This window comes from Mandrillus leucophaeus, unplaced genomic scaffold (genome assembly GCF_000951045.1).
Source record: "Mandrillus leucophaeus isolate KB7577 unplaced genomic scaffold, Mleu.le_1.0 Scaffold110, whole genome shotgun sequence".
Lineage (NCBI taxonomy): Eukaryota > Metazoa > Chordata > Mammalia > Primates > Cercopithecidae > Mandrillus > Mandrillus leucophaeus.
Window position 1 is genome coordinate 3,244,672 of NW_012099210.1, and position 18,043 is coordinate 3,262,714.

At 35.6% G+C, this 18,043-nt stretch overlaps 1 protein-coding gene across 3 annotated transcripts in view; it reads left to right on the plus strand.

Annotated features, from left to right (window-relative positions):
- CCDC148 (coiled-coil domain containing 148) overlaps positions 1 to 18,043 on the plus strand; it is a 328,544-nt gene that overhangs the window by 96,614 nt on the left and 213,887 nt on the right. For 2 of the 3 annotated variants that reach the window (XM_011991765.1, XM_011991756.1), the window contains 4 exons: positions 6,215 to 6,336; positions 13,398 to 13,501; positions 17,253 to 17,335; positions 17,540 to 17,691. In XM_011991765.1, coding sequence (XP_011847155.1) covers positions 6,215 to 6,336; positions 13,398 to 13,501; positions 17,253 to 17,335; positions 17,540 to 17,691 — 461 coding nt within the window. The remainder of the gene's footprint in view (positions 1 to 6,214; positions 6,337 to 13,397; positions 13,502 to 17,252; positions 17,336 to 17,539; positions 17,692 to 18,043) is intronic. The other variant, XM_011991774.1, reaches the window with a different exon arrangement.

An 18,043-nucleotide genomic window follows, 5' to 3' on the forward strand; every position in this document is an offset into this window, starting at 1 on the left:
CCATTTGTCAATTTTGGCTTTTGTTGCCATTGCTTTTGGTGTTGTAGTCATGAAGTCTTTGCCCATGCCTATGTCCTGAATGGTATTGCCTAGGTTTTCTTCTAGGATTGTTATGGTTTTAGGTATTACATTTAAGTCTTTAATCCATCTTGAGTTAATTTTTGTATAAAGTGTAAGGAAGAGATCCAGTTTCAGTTTTCTGCATATGGCTAGCCAATTTTCCCAACACTATTTATTAAATAGGGAATCCTTTCCCCATTTGCTTGTTTTTTCAGGTTTTTCAAAGATCAGATGGCTTTAGATGTGTGACTTTATTTCTGAGGCCTCTGGTCTGTTCTGTTGGTCTACATATCTTTTTTGGTACCAATCCCATGCTGTTTTGGTTACTGTAGCCTTGTAGTATAGTTTGAAGTCAGGTAGCATGATGCCTGCAGCTTTGTTGTTCTTGCCCAGCATTGTCTTGGCTATGCGGGCTCTTTTTTGGTTCCATAATAGTTTAAAGTATTTTTTTCTGATTCTGTGAAGAAAGTAAATGGTAACTTGATAGGGATAACATTAAATCTATGAATTACTTTGGGCAGTATGGCCATTTTCACAATATTTATTCTTCCTATCCATGAGCATGGACTATTTTTCCATTTGTTTGTGTCCTCTCTTATTTCCTTGAGTAGTGGTTTGTAGTTCTCTGTGAAGAGGCCCTTCACATCACTTGTAAGTTGTATTCCTAGGTGTTTTACTCTCTTTGTAGCAATTGTGAATGGGAGTTCACTCATGATTTTGTGCTCTATTATTGGTGTATAGGAATGCCTGTGACTTTTGCACATTGATTTTGTATCCTGAGACTTTGCTGAAGTTGCTTATCAGCTTAAGGAGATTTTGGACTGAGATGATGGTGTTTTCTAAATATACAATCATGTCATCTGCAAACAGAGACAATTTAACTTCCTCTCTTCCTATTTGAATACCCTTTATTTCTTTCTCTTGCCTGACTGCCCTGGCCAGAACTTCCAATACTATGTTGAAGTGGAGTGGTGAGAGAGGACATCCTTGTCTTGTGCCGGCTTTAAAAGGGAATGCTTCCAGTTTTTGCCCATTCAGTATGATATTGGTTGTGGGTTTATCATAAATAGCTCTAATTATTTTGAGATCTGTTCCAGCAATACCTAGTTTATGGAGAGCTTTAGCATGAAGGGCTGTTGAATTTTATCAAAAGCCTTTTCTGCATCTATTGAGATAATCACGTGGTTTTTGTCATTGGTTCTGTTTATGTGATGAATTACGTTTATTGATTTGCATTTTGTTGAACCAGCCTTGCATCCCTGGAATGAAGCCAACTTGATCGTGGTGGATAAGCTTTTTGACGTGCTGCTGGATTCGGTTGCCAGTATTTTATTGAGGATTTTTGCATTGATTTTCATCAGGGATATTGGCCTGAAATTTTATTTTTTTGTTGAGTCTCTGCCAGGTTTCGCTATCAGGATGATGATGGCCTTATAAAATGAGTTAGGGAGGATTCCCTCTTTTTTTATCGTTTGGAATAGTTTCAGAAGGAATGGTACCAGTTCCTCTTTGTACCTTTGTAGAATTCAGCCGTGAATCCACCTGGTCTTGGACTTTTTTTGGTTGGCAAGCTATTAATTACTGCCTCAATTTCAGAACTTTTCAACTTCTTCCTGGTTTCGACTTGGGAAGGTGTATGTGTCCAGGAATTTATACATTTCTTCTAGATTTTCTAGTTCATTTGCATAGAGGTATTTATAGTATTCTCTGATGGTAGTTTGTATTTCTGTGGGATCATTGGTGATATACCCTTTATCAATTTTTATTGTGTCTATTTGATTCTCCTCTTTTTTCTTCTTTATTAGTCTGGCTAGCGGTCTATTTTGTTAGTTTTTTCAAAAAACCAGCTCCTGCATTCTTGGATTTTTTTGAAGGGTTTTTCTTGTCTCTAGCTCCTTCATTTCTGCTCTGATCTTAGTTATTTCTTGTCTTCTGCTAGCTTTTGAATGTGTTTGCTCTTGCTTCTCTAGTTCTTTTAATTGTGATATTAGGGTGTCAATTTTAGATCTTCTCCATGCTTTCTCTTGTGGGCATTTAGTGAGATAAATTTCCCTCTAAACACTGCTTTAAATGTGTCCCAGAGATTCTGGTACATTGTGTCTTTGTTCTCATTGGTTTCAAAGAACTTATTTATTTCTGCCTTAATTTTGTTACTTACCCAGTAGTCATTCAGGAGCAGGTTGTTCAGTTTCCATGTAGTTGTGTAGTTTTGAGTGAGTATCTTAATCCTGAGTTCTAATTTGATTGCACTGTGATCTAAGAGACTGTTATGATATCCATTCTTTTGCATTTGCTGAGGAGTGTTTTACTTCCAACTCTGTGGTCAATTTTAAAGTAAGTGCGATGTGGTGCTGAGAAGAATGTATATTCTGTTGATTTGGGGTGGAGAGTTCCGTAGCTGTCTGTTAGGTCTGCTTGGTCCAGAGCTGAGTTCAAGTCCTGAATATCCTTAATTTTCTGTCTTGTTGATCTGTCTAATATTGACTGTGGGGTGTTAAAGTCTCCCATTATTATTGCGTGGGAGTCTGTCTCTTTGTAGGTCTCTAAGAACTTGCTTTATGAATCTGTATTGGGTGCATATATATGTAGGATAGTTAGCTCTTCTTGTTGCTTTGGTCTCTTTAGCATTATGTAATGCCCTTCTTTGTCTCTTTTGATCTTTGTTGGTTTAAAATCTGTTATGTCAGAGACTAGGATTGCAACCCCTGCTTTTTTTTTTTCTTTTGCTTTCCATTTGCTTGGTAAATATTCCTCCATCCGTTTATTTTGAGCCTGTGTGTATCTTTGCATATGAGATGGATCTCCTGAATAGAGCACACTGTTGGGTCTTGACTCTTTATTCAGTTTGTCAGTCTGTGTTTTTAATTGGGGGCATTTAGCCCATTTACATTTAAGGTTAGTATTGTTATGTGTGAATTTGATCCTGTCATCATGATGCTAACTGGTTATTTTGTCTGTTAGTTGATGCAGTTTCTTCATAGTGCCTATGGTCTTTACAATTTGATATGTTTTTGCAGTGGCTGGTACCAGTTGTTCCTTTCTGTATTTAGTGCTTCCTTCAGGAGCTCTTGTAAGGTAGTCCTGGTGGTGACAAAATCTCTCAGCATTTGCTCGTCTGTAAAGGATTTTATTTCTCCTTCATTTATGAAGCTTAGTTTGGCCGGATATGAAATTCTGGGTTGAAAATCTTTTCTTTAAGAATGTTGAATATTGGCCCCCACTCTCTTCTGGCTTGTAGGGTTTCTGCAGAGAGATCCACTGTTAGTCTGATGGGCTTCCCTTTGTGGGTAACCGAACCTTTCTGTCTGTCTGCCCTTAACATTTTTTCCTTCATTTCAACCTTGGTGAATCTGATGATTATGTGTCTTGGGTTGCTCTTCTGGAGGAGTATCTTTGTGTTGTTGTCTGTATTTCCTGAATTTGAATGTTGGCCTGTCTTACTTGGTTGGGGAAGTTCTCCTGGATAACATCCTGAAGAGTGTTTTCCAACTTGGTTCCATTCTCCCTGTCACTTTCAGGTACACCAATCAAACATAGGTTTGGTCTTTTCACATAGTCCCATATTTCTTGGTGGCTTTGTTTGTTCCTTTTCATTCTCTTTTCTCTAATCTTATCTTCATATTTTATTTCATTAAGTTGATATTCAACCTCTGATATCCTTCTTTCTGCTTGATCCATTTAGCTATTGATACTTGTGTATGCTTCATGAAGTTCTTGTGCTGTGTTTTTCGGCTCCATCAGATCATTTATGTTCTTCTCTAAACTGGTTATTCTAGTTAGCAGTTTGACTAATTTTTTTCAAGGTTCTTAGCTTCATTGAATGAGGTTACAACATGCTCCTTTAGCTTGGGGGAGTTTGTTATTACCCATCTTCTGAAACCTACTTCTGTCAATTCGTCAAATTCGTTTTCCATCCAGTTTTGTTCCCTTGCTGGTGAGGTGTTGTGATCCTTTGGAGGGGAAGAGGCATTCTGGTTTTTGGAATTTTCAGCCTTTTGGCACTGGCTTCTCCCCACCTTTGTGGATTTATCTATTTTTGGTCTTTGATGTTGGTGACCTTTGGCTGGGGTTTCTTTTTTGTTGATGTTGATGCTATTCCTTTCTGTTCATTAGTTTTCCTTCTAACAGTCAGACCCCTCTGCTGCAGGTCTGCTGGAGTTTGCTGGAGGTCCACTCCACACCCTGTTTACCTGGGTATCACCAGTGGAGGCTGCAGAACAGCAAAAGTTGCTGCCTGTTCCTTCCTCTGGAAGCTTTGTCCCAGAGGGGCACCTGCCAGATGCCAGCTGGAGCTCTCCTGTATGAGGTGTCTGTCTGCCCCTTCTGGGAGGTGTGTCCCAGTCAGAAGACATGGGGGTCAGGGACCCAGTTGAGGAGGCAGTCTGACCCCTAGCAGAGCTCGAACACTGTGCTTGGAGATCCGCTGCAAGGAGCTGACAGGCAGGGAAGTCTAAGTTTGGTGAAGCTGCACTCACAGTCGCCCGCCCCTTCCTCCAGGTGCTCTGTCTCAGGGTGATGGGAGTTTTATCTATAAGCCCCTGACTGAGGCTGCTGCCTATTTTTCAGAGATGCCCTGCCCAGAGAGGAGGAATCTAGAGAGGTAGTCTGTCTACAGCAGCTTTGCTGAGCTGCAGAGGGCTCTGCCCAGTTGGAACTTCCCTGTGGCTTTGTTTACACTGTGAGAGGGAAATCACCTACTCAAGCCTCAGTAATGGTAGACACCCCTACCCCCACCAAGCTCAATCATTCCTGGTCAACTTCAGACTGCTATGCTGGCAGCGGGAATTTCAAGCCAGTGGTTCTCAGCTTGCTGGGCTCCATGTGGGTGGGATCCACAGAGCTAGACCACTTGGCTCCCTGGCTTCAGCCCCCTTTCCAGGGGAGTGAACGGTTCTGTCTCACTGGCATTCCAGGCACCACTAGGGTATGAAAAAACTCCTGCAGCTAGCTCGGTGTCTGCTGAAATGGCTGCCCAGTTTTGTGCTTGAAACCCAGGGCCCTGGTGGCATAGGCATTCAAGGGAATCTCCTGGTCTGTGGGTTGCAAAGACCATGGGAAAAGCATAGTATTTGGGCTGGGGTGCACCATTCCTCATGTCACAGTCCCTCATGATTTCCCTTGGCTAGGGGAGGGAGTTCCCCAACTCCTTGTGCTTCCTGGGTGAGGTGACACCCCACTGTGCTTCGGCTTGCTGTCCATGGGCTGCACCCACTGTCTAACCAGTCCCAGTGAGATGAGCCAGGTACCTCAGTTGGAAATGCAGAAATCACCCACCTTCTGCATCGATCTAGCTGGGCACTGCAGACTAGAGCTGTTCCTATTCGGCCATCTTGCCAGGTCTCCCTACCCTTGCTTTCTTTCACTGTGATTGGCCTGAAATCATTTGAGAGCTTTCTATAGTCATGTGATCCATGATTTACTTAATAAATCCTAATTACTTTATATGACACAGATGAATTATTCATATAATTGAGGTGGAAGTACATGTTTTGTTTGAGTTACTCAAGTTATTGTATATTTTATGCTACTTGAACTTAGAGTAACCCTTGCTTGTGTTTTGCTTTATCCAACTGGCTCATATCATACCGGACTAGGACATTGTATGTATTTGGATGTAGATTACTCAAACATCTTACATGGTTTTAATATTTTTCAATGTATTAAACTTTTAGCTTTCAGTTTCAACCTTTTTTCAAATTTAATTAAAATTATTTTGATTTTTCTAAGTTAAAAATGCATCTATGATTGAAAAATCTATTTATATAATTTGATTTATAATGATGTGATACTTAATATTCACAGTTGATGTCTATCACATTTTAAATAAAAAGAATGGGTTAACAGTCATCATATGTTGTAGCTTGGCATTATAATTTTCTAAAATCTTCAATATACAGTACTAATTTAGCTGAAAGCATTCCCTCTGTACCCTTTCAGAAGTAATGTTGTGCAAGAAATAAAGGGGCTATATTATAATAATTTCTAGAAATAGAGGCCTCAAATATATTATCAATATTGTAATATATTATTTCTTGTGTTTACTTAAAAATATTTAAAAATAAGATCTGAAGTCGACATGTTGCCCTAATTATATTTTGACTTCCAATAACATGATATTCTTTCTTTGTCATTTTTCTATTTTTATACCTAATAGATCATCTGGTATTGCATATGAAAAATGAGATGAGAAACACCAAGTACAAACCAGTAGACTATCAACAATTGCATGTATTAACTGAAGCAAAGAAATTAGCTTCTGCCTCTGCAGAGCTAAAGGTTAGAAGTTATGTGTGTATGTGTTTTTCTAGTTTTAGAAAATTGAATTGCTAGAAAGTATTTACAATGTAAATGTGAAAATAAATGACATTCCAAATAGTTGTTAGAAACTCCCAAATAGTAATAATAGTGAATAGCAGCTAACATTTATCGAATGCTCTCAGACACCATTATATAGTTTACATGCATTCATTACCCATTTAATGTTTAGAACAACTCTTTGAGGTCTGAATTCCACTTTATTTTTTGAAAGACAGTTATTTTATTAGCTTTCAACAACTTCCAACTTAATCTGAAGAATAAAAATTGTTAGTAATTACCAGCTGCTGACTATTATCTGATTAAGGCTCCTTCTCCAACACTATACAAATATATCCTCAGGTGCTCTCTTTTCTAGAATTCCGTTTTTGGCTTAAAGATATGTTCCAAGCCAGGGTGAACCTAGGCTAGATTTGAAACGAGATTATGTGCAAGTGATTTTGCACAATATTTTAGGACCATGTATAGTTTAGGATTATTCACACAGTATGATTCTTTCTTGTGGAAATAATAGAGTTCATTGAAAACAGTATTTTCATTACTTGGCTGCAGTAAAAACAGGTTAGGTGAAGCAACTTGTTACATAATTTGCATGTTGTTTGTATTCATAATTTTCATGGTTTGTTCATTTTGCCTTTTATTGTTAATATCTTTTTTTATAGAAGGCAATTGTTATGATTTCAAAGCACATTTGATACTCTATTCTGGAGAGATTACTATATATTCATGGGCTATATCTCCTCAAACTAAGGCAACCACTTAAAAGCCAGGGCATTATTTATGGTTTATATAACTTTAAAATAAGTTAATGTTATGGGAACATTCAAAGAAATTTTGTGGTAAAGTCACTTATATTACTATTATCCTAACAAAACTTTTCATATTCCTGACTTCTGTTTATTGTACATGTATATATAAACATAAACATATTACTCATTTTATTTTTCCCATGATAAGCATAGACATGAAATCATGTACACTTTTCTCCCTAACAGTCTGTCACATAATCTTTTAAATATTTAATTGTTCAAGCCAGTACATATTTATTATGTGTCTACTATTTGCCTTGAAGATACAATGGTAAGCAAAATACAGCCCTTGCCTTTATGAAATTTACTGTTTGCTGGAGGAGGGAGAGGAGTCAGTGTTCATCAAATAAGCCTGGAAGTAAAATTATCCAAAGTATTAACTGCAATAAAAACCATGCTGTCTGGTGTATAATAGGATTTGATCTTTACTGAGTGGTTAGGGAAGGCTTTTCTGAGGAAGGGATATTGGAATTGGGATCTCAAGGCCAATAAAGTACAAAGTTACAATGAGATAGGAAGAATCAGTTCTGGTGTTCTATTGCACAGTAGGGTGAGAATGAATAACAGTAAGGTATTGTATATTACAAAACAGAAGAGAGGCTGTTGAATATACTCCCCACAAAAAAATGATAAATGCATGTGACGATGGCCGTGCTAAATACCCTGATTTAACGTATATTTTTATATAACATATATATGTATCAAAACATCAAATTGTGCCCATAAATATGCACAATTACAATATGTCAATTAAAAATATAATACAAAAGAATTAACTAGGTAAAAACAGGAGTGACAAGTACTCCGAAGAGAAAATGATGCATGCATTATCCCACCCCAATTTTTAGATATTTGAGATGTACCCAATTTTGTGATAATAGAAATTATGCTACTTCAAGCATAGAGACTTTTCATGTTTTAGAATCCTCTACTCTCATAGGAAAAATTCCCATGATTGGGACATCTGGATCAAAAATGTGAGTGTTTTTTAGTGTTTTTGAGACTTGTTACCAAATTTCTTTCCCAAGGTATTGTTTTAATGAAGATACCAAACAAATGTATTCTCTACACCCTTGTCAGTATTGGAATAGATAAATATTCATGTATGTATATATACACACTTATATTTCTAATACTATCCATCCATCCATCCATTCGAGATGTACCAAAAAAGATATTTTGACTGAATGTAGAATGGTTGAGTGTTAAAATCAGTATTTTGTCAAAGTGAATTTCTCTTTGGTGATAGACTCATTATGAAAGAATCAATATATTTCAGATTTTTAATTATTATTGTGGTCTTTATAGTTTGGTATCAAGTGCAGGAACAATAATTTCTCAGCACTGTCAGCTGCTAGATTGCCACTCTGGTCACTGTATTTACATATTTGTGCGGTTAAACAGATGCTCACTTTCCACTGGCATTTTAAATAAGATCAGTAACCTTTTTGTTCATAGCGGAATGTAATTCAGGAAGAAGCTTTTCTAGAAATAACTGTGTACCTGGGATTCATAGCTTGGCAAATCTCAAAAAAAATCCCTTGTCTTTAACTAATGAAAACGGTTCACAGTCTGTAGCAATCATTTTGACAAGCTTTTGCTTCCGTTTTCAGTCTCCGTAGATTCATGATGATAAGGAATTGTCCTTTTAAAGCATTTTGGAATGTCTGTTGTTTTGAATTTCAGTTAGTGAGAACAAAATGTGTCCTAGGTACTTCATCATTTTCTAACACTTGCTTTTTTTTCTTCATGCAGTTTTCATTTTTTATTATATCTGGATTAAGGAAAATGCATTGGGAATATTGTTGTACATTATTTTTTGGAGTCTTCCCTTCTAATTTAATTTAAAGGTGGCAAGTTGACATTTTGCTTTTAATTTATTCTTGTAAGTTGTGAACAATTGCCAAATAGGACTTTTTCTTAAAAGACTCATGGCTTAAGTGGAATTAAATAAATGGAAATTAAATACAACTCAAAGTTTTTTTTAATGTCCTGAATGCTAAGATAAAAAACAATCCACACTAACTAGAATTATGATTATAATAGTATCTCTGTTATTCTTTCATATATTACTTGAATTAAAAATATGTAGGCTCAAAAAGAACATATTATTATTCTTAATGTTTCATAGCTAACACATTCTCTCTTAATATTTGTATTAGTTATTGGCCTACTTCCCTGTTTATTTTACCATTTAAGTGCACTCTTTTTTTAGACATGTAATTTACAGTTTTAATAATCATTGTTAATTATTACAGCACTTTTCTCTGGCAATATTAAATATAAACATATTTAAATAAAATGATAAAATATTAACATTTAAAGCACAAAAAGAGATTATTGCTTCAAGTTACATCTAGAATGCATAGTTACCTGTCTGATTTATACTACTGATATTATTAACAAGCTAGATGTGATGGTCATCTATATAATCACTGTGTCATTGATCATGCACAATTTCTTGGATGTCAACCATATAAGACTGAAGTGGACAGTCAGTGATCTAGTCTTTCAAAGGCTGAGATTGAACCTGAAAACAAATAATGGAGTTGGGCTAAAAACTGAGACCAATTTTGGTACATTGTGTGTAACTGTTCATTCCCAGTGTATTAACTGTTAAAAAGATCTTTACAATTATTTTTAAATTTGAATTTCTTTGCTTAGATACTTCTTGTACAGCTCAAGGCTTCATTAATTCTTTTAAAAAATGTTATAGAAAATTATAAACATATGAACAAGTGGATTGAATGGTATAGTGAATCTCCATGTCACATCATTCAGCTTCAACAATGATCAACTTTTGACCATTGTTTCCTCTATACTCCTACCCACAAACCACCCCCGTGCCAGATTGTTTTGAAGCAAATCACAGACATCATAATATTTCACTCATAAATATTTCAACATGTATTGCTGAAATAATAAAGATTTTTAAAAAGCCTGTAATACTATTACCATGTCTAAAAATGTTATTGTCTTAATAATTTCAAATATGTAGTGTTAAATTTTCCTGATTATCTCAAAAATTTTGTCTTAAAGTTTATTTAAATCAGCTTCTAGATATGATCTGTACATTATAACTTTTTTTTTAGATTTGCTCCTCTATCCTCTTGTATTTTGTAATTTATTTTTTGAAGAAATTGTATTGTTTGTCTTATAGTCTGAATTAGGCAGATTACATCCTGGTGGTGCCATTCAACATGTATTTCTGTTTCTTGTGTTTCCAGTAAATTGATAGTTATATTTAGGGACTTGATCAGATTCAAGTTCAATTAATTTTGGCAAGAACACTTATTGATGGAAGTTTTGTGCTCTAATCTTTTTCTATTACAAATGGTACTGCAGTGAATAGGTTTGTGCATATATCTTTTATACTTTCACCAATATAGTTTTCAGATGAATTTCTATAAATGAAGCTGCTAGGTCACCGGATAAATCCATGTGAAATCTTGTGATACATCTCCAAATTCCCTTCTGTGGGGGTTGTATCACTTTGTATTCCCACTAGCAATATTAGAGGGAACATGCTTTCTTTAGTTTCACAGAGTGTTTTGTTAAACAGCTGAGTTTTTGCCAATCCGATAAATGAGAAATTGCATCTTACTGTAGTTGTTTTTTTCTTTTTATTTGTGTTAACAGTTCTTTATTGAGTTATAACTCACATGTAGTAAAATGTATATATCTCAAACGTACATCCCAGTGACATTTGACAAACATACACATACATGTAACCAGTTGTCTACTAGTTATTGACATCTGTCTCAAAAGATGGATCTTCTGATTCAAAGGACTTTTGTAATATTTCAAGATGCCTATTTAGGTTTTATTATCTTGGACCATCACAATAAGTCATATACAGGAAACCCCTGGTTTCTGAGTCTTTTGTGAATTCATTGTTTTGTCATTTTTCCAGAGTATTTTTGAATCGTCAGCATTCTGCACAAATTATCATCCACCCTAAGTATTGACTTTATATGGCATATTGCCCAGTAAAATGAATTGGAATCACCTAGACATCTCTCTGTTGGTAAAGATAGAACTTTAAATCTTTTTGCTCTTTTTAAGACTTTATTTTATTTTATTTTTTCATTTTTGGCCCGAGGATAGAAGTGGAATCAATGAGTGAATTTATAAAAAAAATCAGTGTGTTGTGCAAAATATTGGAATTGTCTAGTGAAAAATATTAGCTTTATTTTGACTTTTATTGTCTATGTAATTGGACTTTCCCTGCGCCCAAAGGCGAGAGCATTGATTTTTTTTACAAACTATGAAAATGTGTCCCCATCTTTCACCAATGTATTTTAATTTTTTTGTACTATGTGTACCAAATATGCCAATTAGATTTTAAAATTAATTGTATCTGTTGCAACAAACTTTAGATCCTGTGTATGGTAAATGGCTAGAATGAGTTTTAAGCATTCTTAAAGCGAACATTAAAATGTCAGATTTTAGAAATACTGTGTACTTGTATTTTTTGGTAGGTAAAATAGAGACTGCTGAATGTTTTTCTGCAGTGTCCTGTGCTTTTAAAAATGTACTTCCCTCCTAATTTTTATAATTGTAACACTCTTAAGACCTTCTTAGGAAAATATTTGACTTTGACTTTGTAGTTTTTAAAAGTAATCTTTGGGTTGTTTTCTTATATCCCTAATTTTGAATCAGTAACCAGAACAGCAGAAAGATAAACTCAAGGTTAAAGCAATCAGTGAATGACGGCTGGAAATAGCATGCATTATAAAAATTCCTTTTTAGAACTTGTCTTCTGAAGTCTTTACATCTCCAGTATTGATCTTTTAAAGCTTGTAGGGTACTAAGTGCTTTAACAGCAGAGAAATTATGAAATATGTGTATTTCATCAAGTTTCTGATTTACAATTTTGTAGTTTAAAATTGTTAATATGGAATACTTGAGTTTGGAGTACACATGAGTATAAGTTAGAGTCTAACCAGGGAACAGACATCGCTTGAGGATTCGGAGTAGAGGGATTTTTAATGTAGGAAGATGGTTATGCAGGTGATAGCTTGAGAAGGCAGAGGACTGGGAGGCAATACAGAAGTTGACAAGAACAGGAAGTCACTGCCATCCGTAGGTCAGAGGGGCATACAGAAGAAGCAAGGCCATGCCACATTCCTAGGGTGAGGTTACCCAGAGATAGTTGGAACGTAGCGGAACTGTTCAGAGAAAAGTTGGGGCAATGGATATGAGCAAATGCTCCTGGAGACCCTGTGAGAGTAGAGAAGGCAAGATGATGTAATGCTTTGGCTTCTCCTTTCTTCCCTGCCTTCAGTCTCCCATGCCAGGGTCTTCTTTGGCTGAAGCCAACTGATAGGGCTGCCTGAGAAACACAGGCTGCTCTGTGAGATGGAGCAGATCAGGCAAACAGCCATAAATGGATCTAAGGCAAATAGATCCAGGGCTGATACAACCTTTCAGCTGAAACCCAAAAGCATTCATTATGTGCTACATTTTTAAAAAGTCATAAAATTGAGGAAAAATTAAGTTCAGTTGAAGATTTAGATTTCAATGCTACATGATTTTTCATATTTCTTTAAGTATCATCAAATAAATATTTGCTTAAATTAAAAAATTTTGTTTACAAAGATGTACATAGAGTTGAAAGATTAAAATTGTGTGTTCAAGGTCATATTTCTAGTATATGTTGAAGCCAGGCCTCCTAAAAACTTATCCAATGAATCTTTCCCATCTTATGCTGAGGGATCAGATAGAAACCAATCTAAACATCAAGGTTCTTTGTTACTCTGATGTTTATGAGCTTTATGATCTTGACAACATCTTTTAACTTCTCATACATTCAATAAATATTGTCCTCCAAAAATGTGAATAAAGATGCCTATTATAGCTCTCAGGGAAGATAAACCCAAAAGGGTAGAAATGAGACCTCTTGAAAAATTTTCTGGGGTGATATGAATTAAGGTATTATTTGTTTCATGTATGGAAAATAGAATGACTTCACCTTTAATAAGTACTTTAAAAACAGTTCTTAAGGTTGTCAGTATTCCTAACTATTTTTCTTTCTCCTCCCTGCTTTAAGAAATCAAACTTATTTTAGGTAGATTTTGTGTTAGAAGATGCACTAATAAGAATTTAAAAAGAGCGACTATTTAACTTAGAAAATTCAGATTAAACATTTCTTTGTGAAAAACACATTCTGAAATCTTTGAAGTTGCTCCTCTTTTGTTCCTCCAAATCTAGATCAGAAAAGCAATGTTGACTTCAAAGATATCCAAAGAACAAACACTAATAAAACAACACAAGCAAGTGTGGTGGCAGGAATACCAGAGGCTGAATGAAGTCAGGTAAGAACTGGAGGAAATAGTTAAGAACACGTAGGAATTACTAGGAATTGCACTTATCTCGTCAGATGTTCTATAATGTTCCATGTTAATTAACCATTGCAATAAAAAATTTAAAGTTACAGTTTGAATGTGAGTTAAATTAAAATCCTTTCATTTTCTCAGCTTAATCTGAAATCCAGTGAATATATTAATATGGCTTTTGCCTCCTTTCGGAAAGAAGATAATCTTCTGTATGTGCCAATCACTTCCACACTCCCACTCTCATACTTGTATTTACTTGTATCATACTTAGCATATTGGATTATAATGTTTTGGTTACATGTTTTTTCTTCCCTATAAGGTGGTAGAGATCCTATCACAGGCAAACATCTTATCATATTCATTTTTATATAGTAGAATACATAGGAGAGATGTAAATGCTTTTAATACATGGATGTATTGAACAAGGAGTTCAAGTTGCAAATGGTTTCCGGGTGTGACTGCATCATTACTAACTTACTCAAGTTTGCTTTTTGACTTTTGTTATTATTTCCAGCAGTCACATAAAGATAAATTAAAATGAAATATTGCTTCTACAGTTGATCTTCATTGTAATCTTTGAAAAATTAGTTTTTTTCAAAAGTCAAGGCAAAAAAAGAAGGCAGATGTGTTTCTCCTTCATTTATAGCATATATACTTCTTTTAGTGATGATGTTTATAAAGTGTGCTTTTAAAATGTGCATTTTAAAACATTTATATCAAAAGAGGTAATTTCTGTGGTCTTATTCCAAGTAAAGTTTCTAAATACCATTAACTTTACTTTTGACTTAGGTATTTTTCATGTTGATTAGTTTCTTATTCTGGCAGGTGACTCCTCTGTGAAGTAGAAGGCTTATAATTGAAAGTGGTTTTACGTTATTATGTAACTTAAAACATAGAAAAACAGAGTTATATGGACTTCATCACCATACATCTACTATAAAAACAATGAAATTAGACCCATCCCATCCCTCAAAAGTCACCTTTTGTGGAGAGAATGTTTCAGCCCATTGGAATTTTTTTTTTTGAAAATGTGCATAACTTGAAACATGACAAAAAGGAAAGCCATTAGGAAGCTTTAATTATGGTGTTCACTGATTCCAGTTCAAATATCAAGGAAGACACTGGGTAAACTTTTCTTTTTTTTTTTTTTAATCTTGGCTATTCCACATCTTTCTTACTGTGTATATTAAGTTGTTCTTAAGGTAGGTAGAAGAGATGTATGTATATCATGATGGAAAATAATTCTTTTGGCTGACCTGGAATGACACAAAGAAAATGGAGGTGGGGAACACTTAGGTAATGATAACCTTAATGTCTCAGAACTTCTAAGGGCTGAAAATTGGACAAAATGAAGAATTCCAGGATAAGTTTCTGTGTTATTCTAGAATGCAGGCTAATTTCAATTTGTGTTCGGTGCTACTGAAAACTAACAGCAATAGGAGATAAGTTAGAGAAATGACTACCTTGTGGAGAATTTAGGGCCACCAACAAATTAGAAGTAGTTAAAGTCCTAACAGTGTTTGTCAACCTTTAGAAATCGACATCCCCTTTTAATAAGTAAGATTCTATGCCTTACCATAAAAGACAACGTTTAAGAATCTCAGACAGGCAGAGGATAAGGGCCTACAATGACACCTAACGTTTGTTAGGTAATTTAATATGTGCCAGGTAATACTAGATTGGGCAAAAGCCACAATTATTTTTGCACCAACTGAATATGTTAAGTCCTTTACATGTTTTACCTCCTTTAATATTTACAATGACCCTACAAAGTAGTAGTTATTGCTGTCTCAGTTTTACAAATGAGAATCTTGTGTCTCAGATAATGAAAGGTATTTGTAGATCATAAATAACCTAGTCTGTGTGGAGCTGGGATTGGAACGTTTGCCCCTAACTTCTGTGCTCTATGACCTTGGAGTTGAGTAGCTTTTTCCTTTTTCTACGGGGTTCTGTTTACGTCAGCTGAGATCCAACTGGTCTAGCCTTGCTGGCAAAAACAAAAGAAGTTTTGCCAGGGTGTGATGGTGCATACCAGTAGTCCCAGCTACTTGGGAGGCTGAGGCAGGAGGATCACTTGAGCCTAGGTGTTCAAGTCTGCAGTGCGTTATGCTTGCACCTGTGAACAGCTGCTGCAGTCTAGCCTGGGCAACATTGTGAGACCCCATGTCTAAAAACAACAAAACAAAATGAAAACAAATTGCCAAACTTTAATTCTTTGTAATCTGTACTAAGAAAACTAGACAACATTTTCAAATGTAAAATTATGTTTAATATTTACATTTATACCATTTTATTTAAATTGTGTTATGCTTAATGAAACTATACCCCTTGAGGTTTTTGATATACTTTCCCAGAGGTACTTTCTCCATTGTTTCATTCTGGTACCACAAAGAATCCCTTAAGTTTTTGTGTGCTCGTTTGCCCAGATGACGTAATAATCTACTCAGTGCAACCACCTGCAAATAAGACACCCTGGTGAAGGGCATTTTTGAGCCTTCAGGTGTCTACCTTGGTACAGGTTCTTATCCTTCCGGAAAGGTGCCAAAGTTCTAGGTAGAGAATCAGTCTCCTCAGAACATCAAAAATTACCCATATCTTCATTTTTTTGGCAGTTTATATGCTCTGTTATGACTTTCTGGGTGCCGAGCTAGATGGTTTTTAAGTGCTATGTTTTTGGTTAAACAAATCTGTTCTGGAATAACTTCTGGTTTGACTCAACCATTATGCACTCATCCTCCATGTAACAGTTGCAAATGTGATCTTAAAAATATTTCTGGCAGAAACTACCTGCTGGAAAAACAGACAGTGAGGTATCATTTACAATATCACCCCTCCTTTATACATTTAAACAAAAACCAAATCTTTGTCCCATGTAAATTGGCTTAGAAAATTATGACACAGCACTTTGGGAGGCCGAGGCAGGTGGATCACCTGAGGTCAGGAGTTTGAGACTAGCCTAGCCAACATGGTGAAATCCTGTCTCTGCTAAAAATACAAAAATTAGCCAGGCATGGTGGCGCGTACCTGTAGTCCCAGCTACTTGGGAGGCTTAGGCATGAGAATCACTAGAACTCAGGAGACAGAGGTTGCAGTGAACCGAGATTGTGCCACTGCACTCCAGCCGGAGTGACCAAGGGAGACTCGGTCAAAAAAAAAAAAAGTATTTATATGTATATATATGTACATACTTGTGTACACATATATATGTATACATATATAAGCTCATGAAGATTTGTTGTTCTTATTAGTATATTAAAAATAAAGTATACTTCCACCTCTGCAATTCAGGGTCTCATTCTTTCTGAACTTTAAAAATTACCTCCTTGTTGGTCTAGGTTTGTCTGACACCCTCCTCTTCATATTCCATCTCTATTGTTCACATCTCCTTCTGCTCTATCTTGCTGTCTTGGGAATCTTTCTGAAACATGGATCTGAGGAAGTGAGGTAGCCTACCGACCTTCAGTGCTTCCCAATGCCCCGGGCCCTCTCCACATGCAATGCTAGGACCTGCTGTGGGATGGCCTTTGCTCACGCTGTTTCTTCTGTCTGAGCCTATGCATCTATCTCAGTGTCTAGCAAGGACTCAAGCCATGTTAGGAATTTAGTACATGGTTTAAATAAATGAATGGATTACAAAGCCATATTAGATTAAATATCTCTTTGGTTATTTTTAAAAAACCTAGATGTATGTTTATGATTGTAACATTTATTGAGATCACATCTATTTCAGATGTAAAATGGAATCTGAAATAAAATCCCTTCTCAATGAAGAGAACATTGGAAACGAATGTCTTTGTGACCTTACAAATTTTGGTAAGATTTGTTTAATCCTGTATTTAAAGGGGAGTTTTATTTTGAAGAATGAAAATGGGCCACTCACTTCATGTTCTTTTAATATTAACTGCTGTTAGTTTTTTTCTAAAGGAATCCCCAAATAAATCTGTACTCTAATGATCTGTTCTTGGAGACACTTAAGATAATAATGTGTTCCTTTGATTCTATTTTGTTTCACCATAGAGCAAGAGCTATCAGAACAATGGTGCACGTATCTTAAAAATGTGATAAATCCTATTCAGCAGCTGAGAGCAGATCTAAAATACAGACAGCATCACACTTTGCAGCATTCACACCCACATGTTGAGTTTAACTCTGTGAAAGTATTGGAAGAGGTTAGTATGTTACCTTTATTTTCGATAATGTAATACTTCATTTTTGTCCCAACTAGAAGAGTTTGAGATAAGAAACAAACATGTGTGACTTGTGTATTCGTTAATATTAATATGTAATTAATATCTTAAATAGGTCAGCTAATTCTATCCACTAAATATTTTTTTGAGTTATTCTTTTATATGTGTATATATATATATTTTTATTATACTTTAAGTTCTAGGGTACACGTGCACAACATGCAGGTTTGTTACGTATGTATACATGTGCCATGTTGGTGTGCTGCACCCGTTAACTCGTCATTTACATTAGGTATATCTCCTAATGCTATCCCTCCCCCCTCCCCCTACCCCA